Source organism: Oncorhynchus mykiss, chromosome 15 (assembly GCF_057628025.1).
Source record: "Oncorhynchus mykiss isolate SJ-2025 chromosome 15, ASM5762802v1, whole genome shotgun sequence".
Taxonomy (NCBI): domain Eukaryota; kingdom Metazoa; phylum Chordata; class Actinopteri; order Salmoniformes; family Salmonidae; genus Oncorhynchus; species Oncorhynchus mykiss.
In genome coordinates this window covers 27,700,434-27,720,418 of record NC_143036.1, presented here as the reverse complement: position 1 = coordinate 27,720,418, position 19,985 = coordinate 27,700,434, and the positions used below count along the sequence as shown (strand labels likewise).

Here is a 19,985-nt window from a genome sequence, read left to right as displayed (position 1 = left end):
CTATCACAGTGCAGGTGCATATATACGGAGACTTGATTACACACAGGTGGATTGTATTTATCATCATTAGTCATTTAGGTCAACATTGGATCATTCAGAGATCCTCACTGAACTTCTGGAGAGAGTTTGCTGCACTGAAAGTAAAGGGGCTGAATAATTTTGCACTCCCAATTTTTCAGTTTTTGATTTGTTAAAAAAGTTTGAAATATCCAATAAATGTCGTTCCACTTCATGATTGTGTCCCACTTGTTGTTGATTCTTCACAAAAAAATACTGAAATGTGGCAAAATGTCGCAAAGTTCAAGGGGGCCGAATACTTTCGCAAGGCACTGTATATAGGGATACAGTCAGTGGCCCGTGACCGGACTCATACTCCAGTACAGGAGGTGGCGGTGTATGCACCTCACAGTTTGACGCAATCCGCTAATTCAATTTAAAGAAGAAGAAGAACGGCGGGGCCTATTCAGGAAGGTGTGCTTATGGCGGTGACGGAGATTGCGGTAAATAGCTTGCTAAATAAGTTAAATATGAACTCAGTTATTGTTTTCTTTGTTTAGTAGTTGTGCGTATACATCTATTGTGCGAATTATTGGTTTATTCCCATTAACCATGTTTAATTTACAAAACCTGAATTTAGGCATGAGGCCTTTTAGCTAGCTAGCTTGCTATCTACTGCGACAATATGCTCCTGGCTAATGCTATTTAGCTACACAAATAAAGCAATCGCTAAATGTGTCGTATTTGTAGCCAACTAATCACAGATCGAACTGCTAGTGTGACAGACTATTGTTGGAATTACAATGCACGAGTCATGATTGAAAATGGTGAAATGTTATTTAGCCTAACGATGCATCGACCAGCTTAGCTAGATTGCTAGTTACTGACTATAGCTCGCCTAACGTTAGCCCAACCGACGTTAAATTGAGCTTTACTGAAGTGTATAAAGTTAGTCAACGAATTTAGCTAGCTTTGTACTTGCTTCTATACGAACACTATACATTATATACTAACTAGCGACATAGTTATCTAGCTAAATTGGTAGGAAATGACCTAGGCAAACACTCGGCGCAAATGGAGGATACCAAGTTTACCGCCTTGCAGCTGCTAACATTAGTCTGAAAGCATTTTCTCTCTCTCAGACTTTTTGAATTGTTAAGGCTTCCCCATCACTCTTCCCCTTGGGGTTATCCTGCCTCTGGTGGTCCCAGCGTTTATCAGGTTGTAGGTAAGGAAATAATCTCCACGCGCCCATTGTGCGTTCCAATCACTGGTGACTGGTCGGATTTTGTGCTTTTAGGCCTATAACTATTCTAATCACTGCTTCCAAATCAAGATTAACTGCTTCCGCTTCTCCAGTACGATATATGTACTGTGATGATTCTCAATCTCTATACCTCAAATCTCTTAAAGATGGTCATAGAAGAACAGAGATGCAGCATACCAAATGTGCAGTGCATGGCAATTTCTCCAATGAATAAGTGTTCCTGTCTCTGAGGATGCTCAGATGTGTATTCATTTCTTTCCTGCTGTGGTTCTTCAGGGAGGGACAGCTCTGATGATGGAGAATGGACAGGGCACAGGTGGGAAGCTTGGCCTGCCGCCTCTCACCCCGGAGCAGCAGGAGGCTCTACAAAGGGTGAGCCTACTACATAAGCATGACTAAATACAGGTGTATACGTAATGACTCAAGATCAGTCAATTTGCCTGCGGTTCCACGATTCTTTCTCACGCTGACAAACTTTTCTTCAGGCAAAGAAATATGCCATGGAGCAGAGCATTAAGAGTGTCTTGGTGAAGCAGACCATTGCCCATCAGCAACAGCAGCTCACCAACTTGCAGGTGAGAAGTGCTGAATTCTGTACTCCTGCAACTAAACTCTCCATCCTCTTGACCATATGTTCTTCCCTTAACACCAACCACACTCAATTTTAGCCTTATTTCTAAGAGTAACTTGGACTATCACATATACAGTTAAAAGCATCTGCCCTAGTAACTTTGTAGTTACAAACAATACTTGATTGTTAAGTAGCACAAACAAATAGTAACATCCTTCACAACTGCAGCACAGCATATACACGTGTATTTCTCTGCTTACGGTGATGGGATAGGGATGTTTGTCCTCTTGCTTCTGCCTCTCTTCTTTTTCAGCTGGAGAAGATCAACATGAAGACTTAGTTAAACATGTTGAATGCTTTGCACTTGGTCCCACATAGGGCTTTTGAATGTCTTGAATGTGGGGTAATATTGTGAAATGCTTTGGGGCAGATTGGAGTGGGTGGGACTGCAGAGGGAAAGACAAATTAGTCCTGAAAGTCTTTTAGGGGATGTGTGTCTAGCTGATGTATATCAAAAGCAATGACATTTGAAAAAGCAAAGCTTAAATATATATCTAACCTACTTTTCAGCACCTTTTTCATCTTTACTGTCTTTCAGATGGCAGCAGTGACAATGGGCTTTGGAGATCCTCTCTCACCTTTACAATCGGTCAATAGATTATTAAACTTATTTTCTCTGTTCGCATTCCTGTTAAAAAGGACAGTTACCCTTCTTTGATTGGCCACTCTGGCCTCAATCATAGCCATGGCAGCTGACCAAAGAACTCATATTTCAAAAGAAGACATGGTTTTTAATATAATAATTATGAGGGACCAGTTCTTACACACACTGTTTCTGCTTAATTCAGTCTGGTTAATGAAGCTGTGTTTGTATGCCCACTGCACCATTTCAGAAGAAATGCCCGGAAGTACTTCCACTAGTGGCAACAGCTGTTGGTGTGTTTTTTTGTTTGTTTGTTTTACACTGAAAGTGATTTATATTAGGACGTTATGTATGAATTCATACATTTGAGCACAATACAAACTTCATCGGGGCATTTTAGCAGTATGATGGCTTTTTACACTAGCCTGAAATGGCTATCCATGGGTGGTTGAGAAAATTAACATGGGGGAAGTCCATGTCTTCTTTGAAAATATGCTTGTACTTTGCATTGATTGAAGCTGAAAAAGCCAGCTTTGGTGTGGGGCTAAAGAGGGTTAGCAGTCTCTTTCAATAACCAAAGATGAGAGAACTGCTCAAACAGGAATTTTTGGCAATGTCAAATTTGATGCTGTAATAGGGGATATCACTTTTCTCTTCTGTAATAGATTAGGCTGTTAGTTTTGCCCGTGGGTGATAGTAAAAGCAGCTATGCTCAAGTAAAAATACTTGAGTAAAGGACCCAGTAAACTCTGCTTTCAGTGGTTAACCATCCCTCACTCCCCTTAGAGACGTAAGTGTAAAATGTTTTCCTTAGGCTTTTAATGGATGCTATTCAACTGATATAGGTGTTTATTTAATTTGTTGGCCATGTTGAAATGTCACAATATACACTATATGCAGCCCTGGACTACAGGTCCGTTTCAGGAGCCAAATATTAGCGAAGGACATCCATGTCACCTTCAGTGCTTTCACCCATATTAATGCAGTAATGAGAAACATACATTTTTTAAAATTACGTAGCTGTTTGGGTGCCAGCATTCACCAAATTGTTAATCTTTGTGTAGATAGTCGCAAAATCGTTGTCCGGGACTCTATGTTGCGTATGCCCAGATTGCATCTGTCCCTGACATTGGCCTGTACGTCTATTGTTGGGAAAAGCAAACACCATTCAGAATTAAACAAATACATTTACATTTCAATATAAAAAATAATTTACCCATACACATCTAGATAAGATTTATTTTTGTGTGTTCTTGCTTTCATAGACCCCCTAAACATCATGGTGTGTTTTTCTCCGGGGTTACCAGGTGGCGGCTCAGCGTCAGCGTGCTCTAGCCATCATGTGCCGGGTGTATGTGGGCTCCATATACTATGAGCTCGGGGAGGACACCATCAGACAGGCCTTTGCCCCTTTTGGCCCCATCAAGAGCATTGACATGTCATGGGACTCCGTTACAATGAAGCACAAGGTCCGTGTATAGAGCACCCTTAAACCACACCACACAGCGTTGCAATGTGATTAGAATCACATCTATACTAAATTATGTGAGGGGAAACTGAAGCACAACAGGGGAATGTGGCGTGCATGTTTCTGTAATGCGGTGGACTGTTGTCCCATGGTTGTATCTGTCTGTGCAGGGCTTTGCCTTTGTGGAGTATGAGATCCCGGAGGCGGCACAGCTGGCTTTGGAGCAGATGAACTCAGTCATGCTTGGGGGCAGGAACATCAAGGTGAGTGGCCTGGAGAGTCAGCCTGTCCGGCCCAGTGGAAGTGGACCTCTCAGAACCCCCTCTATACCCCTGAAAAGAGGGGTGCTCCTGCTATTACCTTTTTAACCTTTTTGTTTTCTTTTCATTTCTATCGAGAACGCATGGATCCAGTTCGAAATCCTCATTTCGCTCTTTCCGTGTAACTGAACTATTATTTCTGTGTGAATCACTAATTGGTAGTCTCTCTAAATTCTGTATGGAAGTGTTATCTAAAGCCACTCATTTCTTTTGTCTTTCTTTGCTTGTATGTATGTCAATTCATTTACAGGTATGCGTGTGTGTGTTTGGGTGCGTGTGTGTTTTGTGTGTGTGCGCGCATGTCTGTGTGCGCGCGGGTGTTTTTTTGTGAATGTCTGCTGTGTTCTGCTTCCATGATGTCATCACCACATTGTTTTAGTGACCAGTTCCTCTAGGATGCCCGGGCAGCGTACGATGATGTGTTGCTCTGTGTCCGAGATGTGCTGATGATGGGCTGCGCCTGGTTGGTGTCGCTTGGCCGCCCCACCTGCAGCACAGATCATATACTACTTAGCCGCTAATAGAGACGCTCCATACACTAGCCTATAGATGGACAGTTAGAGGAGATACCTCCAACTACTCTAGAAAGTGTAGTGCTAGCCACACGTGTGGTTTTATCTTGTTAATTCTTTAAGCATTTCCACTAGTTGATCCTCAGCCGCAGCTCTGGCTGCGGCATTCTGAACAGGCCTTTCAGTGTTGTTCGAAACTGCCTGAGTGAGTGAAGCAGCTTTTACAGTAGAATTATCTTAATGAGTTCTAGACAGGCTATTTTCTTGATCTCCTCTTCGTTTTTTTTTTTACGTGATCTTCGGCTCTAGTTGATTTCCAGGTGACGATTTTAAAGTGACTATCTGAGTTGTTGGTATGTTGTCAGTTTCTATAATTCAGAAAAAAAAGGGGGAGAGTGAGAAGTGTCAATAGAAGGTGTTGTCTCTACTCTATAGTGCAGGTTGTCACGTTTCACATCACTCGTATTACCTAAGCCTTTGCAGAAAGCCCTGGTGGAAAGATGCTGTTTAGCAAGGCTAGTGGAAACTTGGCAAAGAATACATTGGGCTGCGATTACATTTTAGTTATTTAGCGGATGCTCTTATCCAGAGCAACTTAAAGTAGTGAGTGCATACATTTTTTTTTTGGTACATTTTTGTACTGGTCCCCGTGGGAATCGAACCCACAACCCTGGTGTTGCAAGCACCATGCTCTACCAGCTGAGCCACACGGGACCAATTGCAAAGAGAAATGGTCTCCTTCGGTTTTGGAGCTCGAGGTGTTGCGTTGCTCGGTCAGTGGGCTGTGACACCCCACTCATTGGCCCTGTGCTGGTATCTGTGCTGTAGGTGGGGCGGCCAGGTAACATTGGTCAGGCGCAACCCATCATCGACCAGCTGGCAGAGGAGGCGCGCGCCTACAACCGGATCTTCGTGGCTTCCGTCCACCCTGACCTCTCAGACGAGGACATCAAGAGCGTCTTTGAGGCCTTCGGGAGGATCAAGTCCTGCACGTTAGCCAGGGACCCCACCACAGGAAGACACAAGAGCTTTGGCTTCATCGGTGAGCAGAGAGGCGTTTGGCGGCCCTCAGGATGTGCTGTTGCTGTGTGTTTGTCCTCCTAACTCCTATTTTCCCCCCTCTCTCCCTGGCAGAGTATGACAAGCCCCAGTCGTCCCTGGATGCAGTGTCCTCCATGAACCTGTTTGACCTGGGGGGCCAGTACTTGCGGGTGGGCAAGGCCGTAACCCCGCCCATGCCCATGCTGACCCCCACCCAGCCTGGTGGCCTGCCGCCCGCTGCAGCCGTGGCTGCTGCAGCAGCCACCGCTAAGATAACGGCCCAGGCAAGTATGATTCCCTTCCAAAGGGATCTATTGGCCTTCCAGGTAAATATACCTCTGATATACAGTGAGCTCCAAAAGTGTTGGGACAGCGACACATTTTCTTGTTATTTTGGCTCTGTACTTCAGCACTTCAGATTTGAAATGATACAATGACTGAGGGTAAAGTGCTGACTGTCAGCTTTAATTTTAGGGTATTTTCACCCGTATCTGGTGACCCATTTAGAAATTACGTCACTTTTTGTACATGGGGGACCAAACATATGGGGACAAAGTCACTTATGTGTATTAAACTAGTACAAATATTTGTGCTAGCCTCCCGAGTGGCGTAGCGGTTTAAGACACTGCATCGCAATGCTTGAGGCGTCACTACAGGCCCGGGTTCAATCCCAGGCTGTGTTGAAGCCGGCCGGGTGACCCATGAGGCGGCGCACAATTGGTCCAGCATCGTCCGAGTTAGGGGAGGGTTTGGCCGGCCGGGATGTCCATGTCCCATCGCGCTCTAGCGACTCCTGTTGCAGCGATGCCTCTAACTTTCTCACTAATCATTACTCAGGATTAATTCAGGATTATCCATAATCACTGTAGCATCCACATTAATGTTGAAGTGTTTAGAAAGATTCTTATTTACAATAAGTGACTCCATTATTTACCATTAATTTCTATTGGGCACAAAATAATCTGAAACGCAACCAAAACAAACAATAAATAGATCCAAAAAATGTGTAGCTTGATGTAGTCATTGCGTGCTATGAATATAGCACCAAATACTAAACATTTTAATGTATAATACAGAAGTGAATTTGTCCCAATACTTTTGGTCCCCTAAAAATGGGGGGGGGGGGAACTATGTACAAATAGTGCTGTAATTTCTAAACGGTTCACCCCATATCAAAAAACCCTCAAATTAAAGCTGACAATCTGCACTTTAACCTCAGTTACTGTATCGTTTCAAATCCAAAGTGCTAGAGTACAGAGCCAAAACAACAAAATATTTGTCACTGTCCCACTACTTTTGGAGCTCACTGTAGGTAGCTAGGTGTGACCTTTTTGTTAAAATGTGATAAGTATAATTAATATACTAAAGATACATTTATATTTCTGTGTATATAAATCTGAATCTTCTATTTTCTGTGCACATTAACATATATTTTGATGTGCCCTGCCGTAGAATTGAATACAGTATTTGATGAATTGATAATGCAGAACCCGTGCAGGGCAATATAAAGTCTTCTATGTTCACTGCTCTGTGTTTGCTAACAACATTTGCTGTGCCATGTCTGCTTGTTCTGATGTGAGCTCAACCCACGGTTGCAAAAGTTTATCCCCTGTGAAATGAGGGCTGGCCCTCTTCCCTTGTAATTCTAAGTACTATAATACTAAGAAGCAATTCTGCTCCTGTAAAATATACTGAACACAAATGTTAACACAAACATGCCAAGATTTTACTGGGTTATTGTTCATATAAGGAAATCAGTCAGATGAAATGCATTCATTAGGCCCTAATCTATGGATTTCACATGACTGGGCTGGGGCTCAGCCATGGGTGGGCTTTGGATGGCATAGGCCAATCAGAATCAGTTTTCCCCCCCACAAACGGTTACGTGTGGTCTGACATTAGAGGCAGCTTGTTGAAGAGAAATGAACATTCAATTCTATGGAAACAGTTCTGGTGGACATTCCTGCAGCCAGCATGCCAAACTGAACGCTCCCTCAACTTGAAACATCTGCGGTGTTGTCAACTGCAAAAATTGTTTTTCCCCCAGCACAAGGTGCCCTTGTGTAATGATCATACGTTTTTAATCATCTTCTTGATAGGCCACACCTGTCAGGTGGATCAATTATCTTGGCAAAGGAGAAATGCTAACTAACATGGATGTAAACAAATTTGTTAACGATTTGAGAAATAAGCTTTTTGTGCGTATGGAATATTTATGGGATTTTTTAAATTTTTTCAGCCCATGAAAGATGGGACCAACACTTGTGTTTTATATTTTTGTTCAGTGCTTTTGGGTGTGGAAGCTAATTATTCCCTGCAGTCTCACTGCTTAAGCAAGCACACACCCTCACTGCTATATCTGGCACTGTTAACAGTAGTCATAGTTCTGTTTAGTAATACTATTGTAGATCTATTGTAAATACTATTGTTGAGTTTAGTGGAAGTGACAATTTGTAGTTGTAGAATGTTGTATATTGTCTTGGCACTACTAATCTGACAATTGTAGTGAGGGCCACGGCAAGTTGCCTATTCCTTAGGTTATAAAGGCTATAGCAGTTTCAATAAATGTTAAACAATTTACACAATGAAAGAACAATGTAGACGGAGCTAAGATTTTCAACAAAGCAGCACAAAATGTCCCGTCAGAATGATTTATATATACAGTTAAAGTCGGAAGTTTACATACACTTAGGTTTGAGTCATTAAAACCTGTTTTTCAACCACTCCACAAATTTGTTGATAACAAACTATAGTTTTGGCAAGTCGGTTACTTTGAGCCTGACACAAGTCATTTTTTACAACAATTGTTTACAGACAGACTATTTCACTTATAACTCACTATCACAATTTTAGTGGGTCAGAAGTTTACATACACTAAGTTGACTGGCCAGCCAATAGCCACAAATGTTACTAGCCAACTAGTTGTGGGTGACCTATTATTTGATACATTTGTGTGAACTTGCTCATATCAAGCAACAGGTGGCTTGCGGAAAGGTAAAAAATAACAATTAGTGGACTCGTTTTATGAAGGATCGGACAGTAAAATGGATTGGTTAGCTAGCTGGTAAGGCTTTAATATATTTCTTAATTAAGCTGAAGCTGGGTTTCCCAACTTCCCAAGAAGGCTCAACCAGTCACCTGACTTAACTCTAGAATATTAATGACTTTGCCTCTGACTGTCCTGCGAGCTCGCGCTAGTGGTCCTTTTTTACCGGTCTTTTTAAAAATGGTATTTTTGTTAAGTCTTTTGGGTGGTTGGCCAGTAGGGGGTCAGTATCATTGAATATCGCAATGTTTTATGGGTACTTAATCACGATAGGACAAAGGTGGACATCCCCCAACCCTAATGCAGAGTAGAGCACTATACATGCTGTATAAAGTCTGACTGTGCAACCTCACTGTGTTTTCCTGCTAATGCGTCCCGCCCCTCTCTCAAGGAGGCTGTGACCGGGGCGTCCATCTTGGGGGCGATGGCCGGGGCGAACCAGATGGGCCAAATGAGTCAGATGGGACAAATGGGACAAATGGGTCCGATGGGCTCCATGGGCATCCCTCAGGCAGTCATGGCTGCCCAGGCCCCCGGAATGATCACAGGTGTGTATCGAGACATGTGTGAGTACAGAGTATTGTCCACTGACCTGTGCACTGTTTTGAATCTTTTTAGAGGGTTAGAGGATCGTTTTAAATTATTTCAAGTGTGTATCTTATCTACTCAATGCTACTGTGTTGAGCGGGATTATCTGGTCAGCCAGTTTTTGTAGTTTTTCCATCTGATCCTGCTCATTTGAGAATGTGTTAAAAAAAAAGCTTGACTACAGTTGGTTCACATGCCACATGACCAATTAGAGAAACAATGAAATTGCAACAGGTTTTGACTCCTATGAATGGCAATGTTCTCTCAGAGAAACCATATCAATGAAGATGTATTTATGTATGGCTGATGTGTGTGAATGTCCCTGTAGGTGTGACACCAGTGCGTCCTAACCTGCCAGTCCTGCCCCAGGTGGGCCTGGTCAACCCTGTGCTGGCCTCACCGCCTGTGATCACCAACCCGGCCCAAATCAACCCCTCTCTACAAGAGCTTCAGAAGAAGAAGCAGGAGGAGAAAGAGATGCTGCAGGATGGGACAGGCCAGGAGATGTTGAGCGACCAAGAACACATGAGCATTTCCGGAAGCAGCGCCAGGCACATGGTCATGCAGAAACTGCTGAGGAAATCAGAGGTAAGATCACACATGAAGATTGTGTGTGTATATAGTGCTTTCGGAAAGTATTCAGAACCCTGCACTTTTCCCACATGGTTACGTTACAACCTCATTCTAAAATTGATTACATTTTCTCTCTTCCCCCCCCTCCACCTACCCCATAAAGACAACGCAAAAACAGTTTTTTATAAATGTTTGTACATTTTATAATTATTCAGACCCTTCACTCAGTACTTTGTTGAAGCACCTTTGGCAGTGATTACAGCCTCAATTCTTCTATGGTATATATCTACAAGCTTGGCACACCTGTATTTGGGGAATTCCTCCATTCTTCTCTGCAGATCCTCTCAAGCTCTGTCAGGTTGGATGTGGAGCATCGCTGCACAGCTATTTTCAGGTGTCTCCAGAGATGTTAGATCGGTTTCAAGTCCAAGCTCTGGCTGGGCTACTCAAGGACATTCAGAGACTTGTCCTGAAGCCACTCCTGCATTGTCTTGGCTGTGTGCTTAGCGTCGTTGTCCTGTTGGAAGGTGAACCTTAGCCCCAGTCTGAGGTCCTGAGTGCTCTGCAGCAGGTTTTCATCAAGGATCTCTCTGTACTTTGCTCTGTTCATATTTCCCTTGATCCTGACTAGTCTCCCAGTCCCTGCCACTGAAAAACATCCCACAGCATCATGCTGTGAGGATGTGTAAATAAAGTATCTGTTTTTTTATTTTGAATACATTTCTAAACCTGTTCTCATTGCCATTATGGGGTATTGTGTGTAGAGTGATGAATAAAAACACATGTATTTAATCAATTTTAGAAAAAGGTTGAAATGTAAACAATGTGGAAAATGTCAAGGGTTCTGAATACTTTCTGAATGCACTGTATCTACTATTATATTATACTATTGATACTTTTTACATAAATATTCAGACCCTTTGCTATGAGCTCAATTTCGAGTCTCAGGTGCTTCCTGCCACCCCATAGGCCTAGTGGTTGGAGCGTTGGACTAGTAACCGAAAGGTTGCAAGATCAAATCCCCGAGCTGACAAGATAAAAAATGTTGTTCTTCCCCTGAACAAAGCAGTTAACCCACTATTCCTAGGCCGTCATTGAAAATAATAATTTGTTCTTAACTGACTTGCCTAGTTAAATAAAGGTAAAATAAAAAAAATCGTCCTTGAGATTTTTCTACAACTTAATTGGACCACCTGTGGTAAATTTAATTGATTGGACATGATTTGGAAAGGTACACATCGGTCTATAACGTCACACAGTTGACAGTGCATGTCAGAGCAAAAACCAAGCCATGAAGTCGAAGGAATTGTCTGTCGATCTTCAAGACAGGATTGTGTTGAGGCACGGTTCTGGGGAAGGGTACCAAAACATTTCTGCAGCATTGAAGGTCCCCAAGAACAGTGGTCTCCATCACTTAAATGGAAGAAGTTTGGAACCACCAAGACTTTTCCTAGAGCTGATGCCTGGCCAAACTGGGCAATTGGGGGACAAGGTCCTTAATCAGGGTGGTGACCAAGAACCTGATGGTCACTTTGACAGAGCTCCAGAGTGCCTTTGTGGAGAACCTTCCAGTAAGACAACTATCTCTGCAGCAGTCCACCAATCAGACCTTTTTATGGTAGTGGCCTGACGGAAGCCACTCTTCAGTAAAAGGCACATGACAGCCCGCTTGGAGTTTGTAAAAAGGCACCTAAAGACTCTGACCTAGAGAAACAAGATTCTCTGGTCTGATGAAACCAAGATTGAACTCTTTGGCCTGAATGCCTGGAGGAAACCTTTAACTGGGCAAGTCAGTTAATAAGAACAAATTCTTATTTACGATGACGGCCAAACCCTAATCCGGACGACACTGGGCCTATTGTGAGCCACCCTATCGGACTCCCAATCAATGCCGGTTGTGATGCGTTCTGGAATTTAAACCAGGGTCTGTAGTGACGCCTCTAGCACTGAGATGCAGTTCCTTAGACTGCTGCGCCACTCGGGAGCCCATGCTGTGGGGATGTTTTTCAGCAGCAGGGAGGGGAGACACGTCAGGATCGAGGGAAAGTTGAACGGAGCGATGTAAAGAGATCCTTGATGAAAACCTGCTCCAGAGCGCTTAGGACCTCAGGCTGGGGCAAAGGTTCACCTTCCAACAGGACAACGACCCTAAGCACACAGCCAGGACAACGCAGGAGTGGCTTCGGGGCACGTCTCTGAATGTCCTTGAGTGGCCCATCCAGAGCCCGGTCTTGAACCCAATCTAACATCTCCCCAGCCAACCTGACAGAGCTTGAGAGGATCTCAAATCAAGTTTTATTTGTTACATGTGCTGAAAACAGGTGTAGGTAGACCTTACAGTGAAATTATTACTTACAAGCCCTTACCTTAAGGTAGAGTTCAAGTGACTAAGCATAGCTTATAAACACAGTAGCAGCAGTGTAAAAGAGGGGTCTGGGTAGCCCTTTGATTAGCTGTTCAGGAGTCCTATGGCTTGGGGATAGAAGCTATTAAGAATCCTTTTGGACCTATACTTGGGGTTCCAGTACCTCTTGCCATGTGGAATCAGAGAGAACAATCTATGACTAGGGTGGCTGGAGTCTTTGACAATTTTTAGGGCCTTCCTCTGACACCGCCTGGTATATGGCAGGAAGCTTGGCCCCAGTGATGTACTGGGCTGTACGCTCTACCCTCTGTAGTTCCTTGCAGTCTGAGGCCGGGCAGTTGCCATACCAGGCAGTGATGCAACCAGTCAGGATGTTCTCGATGGTGCAGCTGTAGAATCTTTTGAGGATCTGAGGACACATGCCAAATCTTTTCAGTCTCCTGAGGGGGAATAGGCTTTGTCGTGCCCTATTCACGACTGTCTTGGTGTGTTTGGACCATGATAGTCTGATTCCAAGATGGCGTAGCAGTGCAGACGTTGTTTGTCGTTCTCCCGTGTAAATGTTGTATTTTTCATATTTTTGTATATATTTCAATATATTTTCAATCTAACTTTTTTAAATGAAATATACCTTCCGGCAACCCGCCTCACCCAATATAATACGGATCTGCTATTTTTAGACTTTTTAGAACTCTACCAGAAGCTAGCCATCAGAAGCAAACCAGCTACTTAGCTACTAGTTATTTAGTCATTGTTAGCCACTGCTAGCGGCCTTTACCTGTAGCACAGACACCAGCCGCTTTTAGCCTGGTTAATAATTGCCAGTCTGCACAGTGCGTTACTAACCCTGTGCATATCGGACTGTTTTTCTCCACTACAACACCGGATTCCTGCCATAAGCCCTGAACCATTACTCCTGATCATCACAGCAAGCTAGCTCCCACCGAGTGGCCCAGCCCAAAGCTATCCTTGAGCTATGATTTTTAAGTAATTAATTTGCATTTTATTGCATGACATAAGTATTTGATACATCAGAAAAGCAGAACTTAATATTTGGTACAGAAACATTTGTTTGCAATTACAGAGATCATACGTTTCCTGTAGTTCTTGACCAGGTTTGCACACACTGCAGCAGCGTTTTTGGCCCACTTCTCCATACAGACCTTCTCCAGATCCTTCAGGTTTCGGGGCTGTCGCTGGGCAATACTGACTTTCAGCTCCCTCCAAAGCTTTTCTATTGGGTTCAGATCTGGAGACTGGCTAGGCCACTCCAGGACCTTGAGATGCTTCTTACGGAGCCACTCCTTAGTTGCCCTGGCTGTGTTTCGGGTCGTTGTCATGCTGGAAGACCAAGCCACGACCCATATTCAATGCTCTTACTGAGGGAAGGAGGTTGTTGGCCAAGATCTTGCGATACATGGCCCCATCCATCCTCCCCTCAATACGGTGCAGTCGTCCTGTCCCCTTTGCAGAAAAGCATCTTCAAAGAATGATATTTCCACCTCCATGCTTCACGGTTGGGATGGTGTTCTTGGGGTTGTACTCATCCTTCTTCCTCCAAACACGACGAGTGGAGTTTAGACCAAAAAGCTCTATTTTTGTCTCATCAGACCACATGACTTTCTCCCATTCCTCCTCTGGATCATCCAGATGGTCATTGGCAAACTTCAGACAGGCCTGGACATGCGCTCGCTTGAGCAGGGGGACCTTGCGTGCGCTGCAGGATTTTAATCCATCACGGCGTAGTGTGTTACTAATGGTTTTCTTTGAGACTGTGGTCCCAGCTCTCTTCAGGTCATTGACCAGGTCCTGCCGTGTAGTTCTGGGCTGATCCTTCACCTTCCTCATGATCATTGATGCCCCACAAGGTGAGATCTTGCATGGAGCCCCAGACCAAGGGTGATTGACCGTCATCTTGAACTTCTTCCATTTCCTAATAATTGCACCAACAGTTGTTGCCTTCTCACCAAGCTGCTTGCCTATTGTCCTGTAGCCCATCCCAGTCTTGTGCAGGTCTACACTTTTGTCCCTGATGTCCTTACACAGCTCTCTGGTCTTGGCCATTGTGGAGAGGTTGGAGTCTGTTTGATTATGTGGACAGGTGTCTTTTTATACAGGTAACGAGTTCAAACAGGTGCAGTTAATACAGGTAATGAGTGGAGAACAGGAGGGCTTCTTAAAGCAAAACTAACAGGTCTGTGAGAGCCGGAATTCTTACTGGTTGGTAGGTGATCAAATACTTATGTCATGCAATAACATGCAAATTAATTACTTAAAAATCATACAATGTGATTTTCTGGATTTTTGTTTTAGATTCCGTCTCTCACAGTTGAAGTGTACATATGGTAGAAATTACAGATCTCTACATGCTTTGTAAGTAGGAAACACTGCCGAATTTGCAGGTTATCAAATACTTGTTCTCCCCACTGTAGCTGATACCTGCTGGGCTGTTCATTAATCACAGTACTACATTTGGTTTATTTTTGTTTATCTGTCGGCCCCAACCTCGAACTCGGGCACTGTGTGGAGTTAACTAACCCTCTCTGCCCATTCATCGCCATTTTACCTGTTGTCTTAGCTGATTAGCTGTTGTTGTCTTACCTGTTGTCTTAGCTAGCTCTCCCAATCAACACCTGTGTTTGCTTTATGCCTCACTTTGTCTCCCTCTAGTGTCAATATGCCTTGTATACTGTTGATTAGGATGGTTATCATTGTTTTAGTTTACTGCGGAGCCCCTAGTCCCACTCAACATGCCTCAGATACCTCTTTTGTCCCACCTCCCTCACCCAGCATAACTAATGTGTCCAGAGATGCAAACTCTTGTCGTCACTCAATGCCTAGGTTTACCTCCACTGTATACGCACCCTACCATACCCCTGTCTGTACATTATGCCCTGCCACACCCAGAAATCTGCTGCTTTTATTCTCTGTCCCCAACGCAATAGACGATGAGTTTGATGAGCCTTTAGCCATACCCTCAACCTACTCCTCCTCTTTTCCTCGGGTGATGTGGAGGTTAACCCAGGCCCAGCGAGTCCCCAGGCGCTCTCATTTGTTGACTTCTGTAACCGTAAAGCCTTGGTTTCATGCTTGTTAACATCAGAAGCCTCCTCCCTAAGTTTAAATATATATATATTTTAAATTCACTGCTTTAGCACACTCTGCCAACCCTAATGTCCATGCTGTGTCTGAATCCTGGCTTAAGAAGGCCACCAAAAATTCTGAAATTTCCATCCCCAACTACAACATTTTCCGTGAAGATGGAACTGCCGAAGGGGGAGGAGTTAGCTTGCAAAGTTCAGTCATACTATCCAAGTCTGTGCCCAAACAATTAGAGCCCCTACTTTTAAAAATCCACCTTTCCAGAAACAAGTCTCTCACCGTTGCCGCTAGTTATAGACCCCGCTCTGGCCCCAGTTGTGCCCTGGACACCATATGTGAATTGATCGCCCCCCCATCTATCTTCAGAGTTCATACTGTTAGGTGACCTGAACTGGAACATGCTTAACACCCCGGCCATCCTACAATCTAAGCTAGATGCCCTCAATCTCACACAAATTATCAAGGAAACCACCAGGTACAACCCTAAATCTGTAAACATGGGCACCCTCATAGATATTATCCTGACCAACTTGCCTTCCAAATACACCTCTGCTGTTTTCAATCAGGATCTCAGCAATCACTGCCTCATTGCCTGCATCCACTATGGGTCTGCGGTAAAACGACCACCCCTCATCACTGTCAAACGCTCCCTAAAACACTTCAGTGAGCAGGCCTTTCTTTCTAATCAACCTGGCCCGGGTATCCTGGAAGGATATTGACCTCATCCCGTCAGTAGACCATCTTAAACAAGCATTCCCCTTTCAGAAAATGAAGAACTAAGAATAGATATAGGCCTTGGTTTACTCGAGACCTGACTGCCCTTGACCAGCACAAAAACATCCTGTGGCGTACTGCACTTGCATCGTATAGTCCCCACGATATGCAACTTTTCAGGGAAGTCAGGAACCAATACACACAGTCAGTTAGAAAAGCAAAGGCTAGCTTTTTCAAAAATACATTTGCATCCTGTAGCTCTAACTCCAAAAAGTTTTGGGACACTAAAGTCCATGGAGAACAAGAGCACCTCCTCCCAGCTGTCCTCTGCACTGAGGCTAGGAAACACCGTCACCACCGATAAATCCATGATTATCGAGTATTTCAGTAAGCATTTCTCTATGGCTGGCCATGATTTCCTCCTGGCTACCCTGGCCATCAGCTCCGCACCCCCCGCAGCTACTTGCCCAAGCCTCCCCAGCTTCTCCTTCACCCAAATCCGGATAGCAGATGTTCTGAAAGAGCTGCAAAACCTGGACCTGTACAAATCAGCTGGGCTAGAAAATCTGGACCCTCTCTTTCTAAAATGATCCACTGCCATTGTTGCAACCCCTATTACCAGTCTGTTCAAACTCTCATATCGTCTGAGATTCCTAAAGATTGGAAAGCTGCTGCGGTCATCCCCCTCTTCAAAGGGGGTGACACTCTAAATCCAAACTGGTACAGACCTATATCCATCCTGCCCTGCCTTTCCAAATTCTTCGAAGGCCAAGTTATCAAATCACTGATCATTTCGAATCCCACTGTACCTTCTCCGCTGTGCAGTCCTGTTTCTGAGCTGGTCACGGGTGCACCTCAGCCACGCTCAAGGTACTAAACAATATCATAACCGCCATCGATAAAAGACCGTACTGTGTAGCCGTCTTCATCGACCTGGCCAAGGCTTTCGACTCTGTCAATCATCGTATTCTTATTGGCAGACTCAACAGCCTTGGTTTCTCAAATGACTGCCTCGCCTGGTTCACAAACTACTTCTCAGATAGAGTTCAGTGTGTCAAATCGGAGGGCCTGTTGTCCGGACCTCTGGCGGTCTCTATGGGCGGTACCACAGGGTTCAATTCTCTGGCCAACTCTTTTCTCTGTATATATCAATGATGTCTCTTGCTGCTGGTGATTCCCTGATCCACCTCTACGCAGACAACACCATTCTGTATACTTCTGGCCCTTCTTTGGACACTGTTATCAAACTTCCAAACGAGCGTAAATGCCATACAACACTCCTTCCGTGGCCTCCAACTGCTCTTAAACGCTAGTAAAACTAAATGCATGCGTTTCAACCGATCATTCCCTCCCGCCCTCACTAACTTAACTTTAAGCATCAGCAGTCTGAGCAGGTTACCGATCGCTGCAGCTGTACACAGCCTATCTGTAAAAAGCCCATCCAATTACCTACCTCATCCCCATATTGTTTTTATTAACTTTTTTTGCTCTTTTGCACACCAGTATTTCTACTTGCACATCATCTGCACATATCACTCCAGTGTTACTTTGCTAAATTGTAATTACTTTGCTACTATGGCCTATTTATTGCCTTACCACCTCATGCCATTTGCACACACTGTATATAGACTTTTTCTATTGTTTTATTGACTGTACGTTTGTTTATCCCACTGCTTTGCTTTATCTTGGCCAGGTCGCAGTTGTAAATGAGAACTTGTTCTCAACTGGCCTACCTGGTTAAATAAAGATGAAAGAAAAATAAGTTTGTTAATATGGACACCAAGGAAGTTGAAGCTCTCAACCTGTTCCACTACAGCCCTGTCGATGAGAATTGGTGTTTGCTCGGTCCTCCTTTTCCATTCGTCCACAATCATCTCCTTTGTCTTGATCACGTTGGGGGAGAGGTTGTTGTCCTGGCACCACACATCTGCAGAGAAGAATGGGATAAACTCCCCAAATACAGGTGTGCCGGGTTTGTCGTGTCATACCCAAGAAGTCTCTAGGCTTTAATCACTGCCAAAGGTGCTTCAAGAAAGTACTGAGTAAAGGGTCTGAATACTTATGTAAATGTTATCTTTTTTTGCTTTGTCATTATGAGGTATTGTGTATAGATGGAGGATTTTTATTTGATCCATTTTAGAATAAGGCTGTAAAAATTTGGAAAAAGTCCATGTCTCAATACTTTCCGAATGCACTGTATTTGCCTTGTTTAATTGCAAAAAATGTACAAAAGTTGCAGTACTTTCACTGAAAAGTAGATCTATTTTAGATTTATTTTGAATGTAATGCGATTTGGGTAGGAATACATATTGACTTGTCTTCCCCTCCCCAGTCTACGGTGATGGTGTTACGGAACATGGTGGGGCCAGAGGACATCGATGACGACCTAGAGGGCGAGGTGACAGAGGAGTGCGGCAAGTTTGGTGCCGTCAACCGGGTCATCATCTACCAGGAGAAGCAGGGGGAGGAGGAGGATGCCGAGATCATCGTCAAGATCTTTGTGGAGTTCTCCATGGTCTCGGAGATGAACAAGGCCATCCAGGCACTCAACGACCGCTGGTTTGGGGGTCGCAAGGTCATCGCGGAGGTCTACGACCAAGAGCGCTTTAACAGTAGCGACCTCTCCGCATAAACTGTCTGAAATGGTCGCCCAACACCCATCCCATACCCGTTGCTCAAACTCACTTCAGCCACTATCACTGCTGCTAGAGATTTGGGCCTCTTTTTAAATTGTAATTTTTTTTATTGATGTTGATATTAATATTATTAATGGTCTCTTTTGAGGGATTGGTTAAGAAAATAATATTTGCACCTCATGGATTTAGTTTTGTCACCTACTGTGAAGACTTGATTTATTTTGTATTATTTGCAGTTTTTTTTTGTTATCAAATTGAGAAGTCATTAGGTTACCCCCATTTTTAAGTTGTCAGGACTCTTTAAAAATCGTTTTAGAGCTATTGGTTCCCATTTACCCACAAATAAATTCTTCAACTATGTGAATGTCTGTTGTGAATTTCTTATGTGTTTTGGGAAGGAAAAATCCTATTTCAATTACTAATATTCCCCATTTCTTGACATTTCAATAGAACGTAGTAATTTCAGTTAACTAAAATTATTAAATATATTGTAGCTATTTCAAAACGGTCTGACCGCAATTATTGACCTTTGCTGTGAAGACCATTTTTTTTTTTTTTTTTTTGTCAGCATCACTGCTGACATCACTGCTGGGTTTGGGACAATTTTTTTCCCCCACATTTTTATAAATTGAGCTTCAATCAATTAGATGCATTGTAAATGGATACTGAACACATTTGAGATCTGTTATTTTGTTAAAATGTTTCTGATTGTGGAATTCCCAGTTTCATAAAGCTTATTTTATATTAAACTTTAGATTCTGGAGGCTTTCTTTACAAGGTTGAATAATTGACTGGTTGTAGCCTATAATAGGCTTAATTATACTGTATCTTTGCAAGTGTTGCATGAAAATATGTTGGTAATTGTAAAAATGTTGATTCTGAAAACGTATACCTGTACTTATGTTTGTCCTGTACAACCGCTGGTTGCTGAAATTCATACTTTCAATCAAAACATTGATCGAAAACAGACTTTCCTAATTTGTGTTTCTTAACTCTGCACAAGTGTGCTTCTGCCAATTTAATCTCAGTTTGTAATATGTCAAGGCCGCTACTTCTCCAGATGAGCAACACAAATTAGGAAAAAGTTGGTTGTACTCTACTGAACACAAATATAAACGCAACGTAATAATTTCAATGATTTT

The 19,985-nt window shown here is 43.4% G+C and overlaps 1 protein-coding gene and 1 non-coding gene across 16 annotated transcripts; one reads left to right on the top strand and one right to left on the bottom strand.

The window, feature by feature from the left end:
* The first annotated feature begins 343 nt into the window (after positions 1-343).
* Positions 344-19,203, top strand: LOC110489901 (poly(U)-binding-splicing factor PUF60). 15 transcript variants are annotated; one of them, XM_021562875.3, is made up of 12 exons: positions 344-500; positions 1,140-1,225; positions 1,541-1,636; positions 1,750-1,839; positions 2,434-2,484; positions 3,786-3,947; positions 4,117-4,209; positions 5,607-5,820; positions 5,913-6,145; positions 9,257-9,413; positions 9,782-10,041; positions 18,540-19,203. In XM_021562875.3, exons 3-12 carry the CDS (start codon positions 1,556-1,558, stop codon positions 18,837-18,839), a joined length of 1,641 nt encoding a protein of 546 aa, XP_021418550.1. In that variant the 5' UTR covers positions 344-500; positions 1,140-1,225; positions 1,541-1,555; the 3' UTR covers positions 18,840-19,203. The 15 variants fall into 15 exon arrangements, with proteins under 15 accessions (XP_021418550.1, XP_021418553.1, XP_090055883.1 ...); XM_021562878.3 differs by having other exon boundaries at positions 364-500; positions 5,913-6,103; XM_021562876.3 differs by having other exon boundaries at positions 372-500; positions 5,913-6,103; positions 9,257-9,431.
* Positions 5,420-5,494, bottom strand: trnaa-ugc (transfer RNA alanine (anticodon UGC)). Its single transcript has one exon. It is a non-coding gene; the product is annotated as a tRNA-Ala (tRNA).
* Positions 19,204-19,985: the final 782 nt, after the last annotated feature.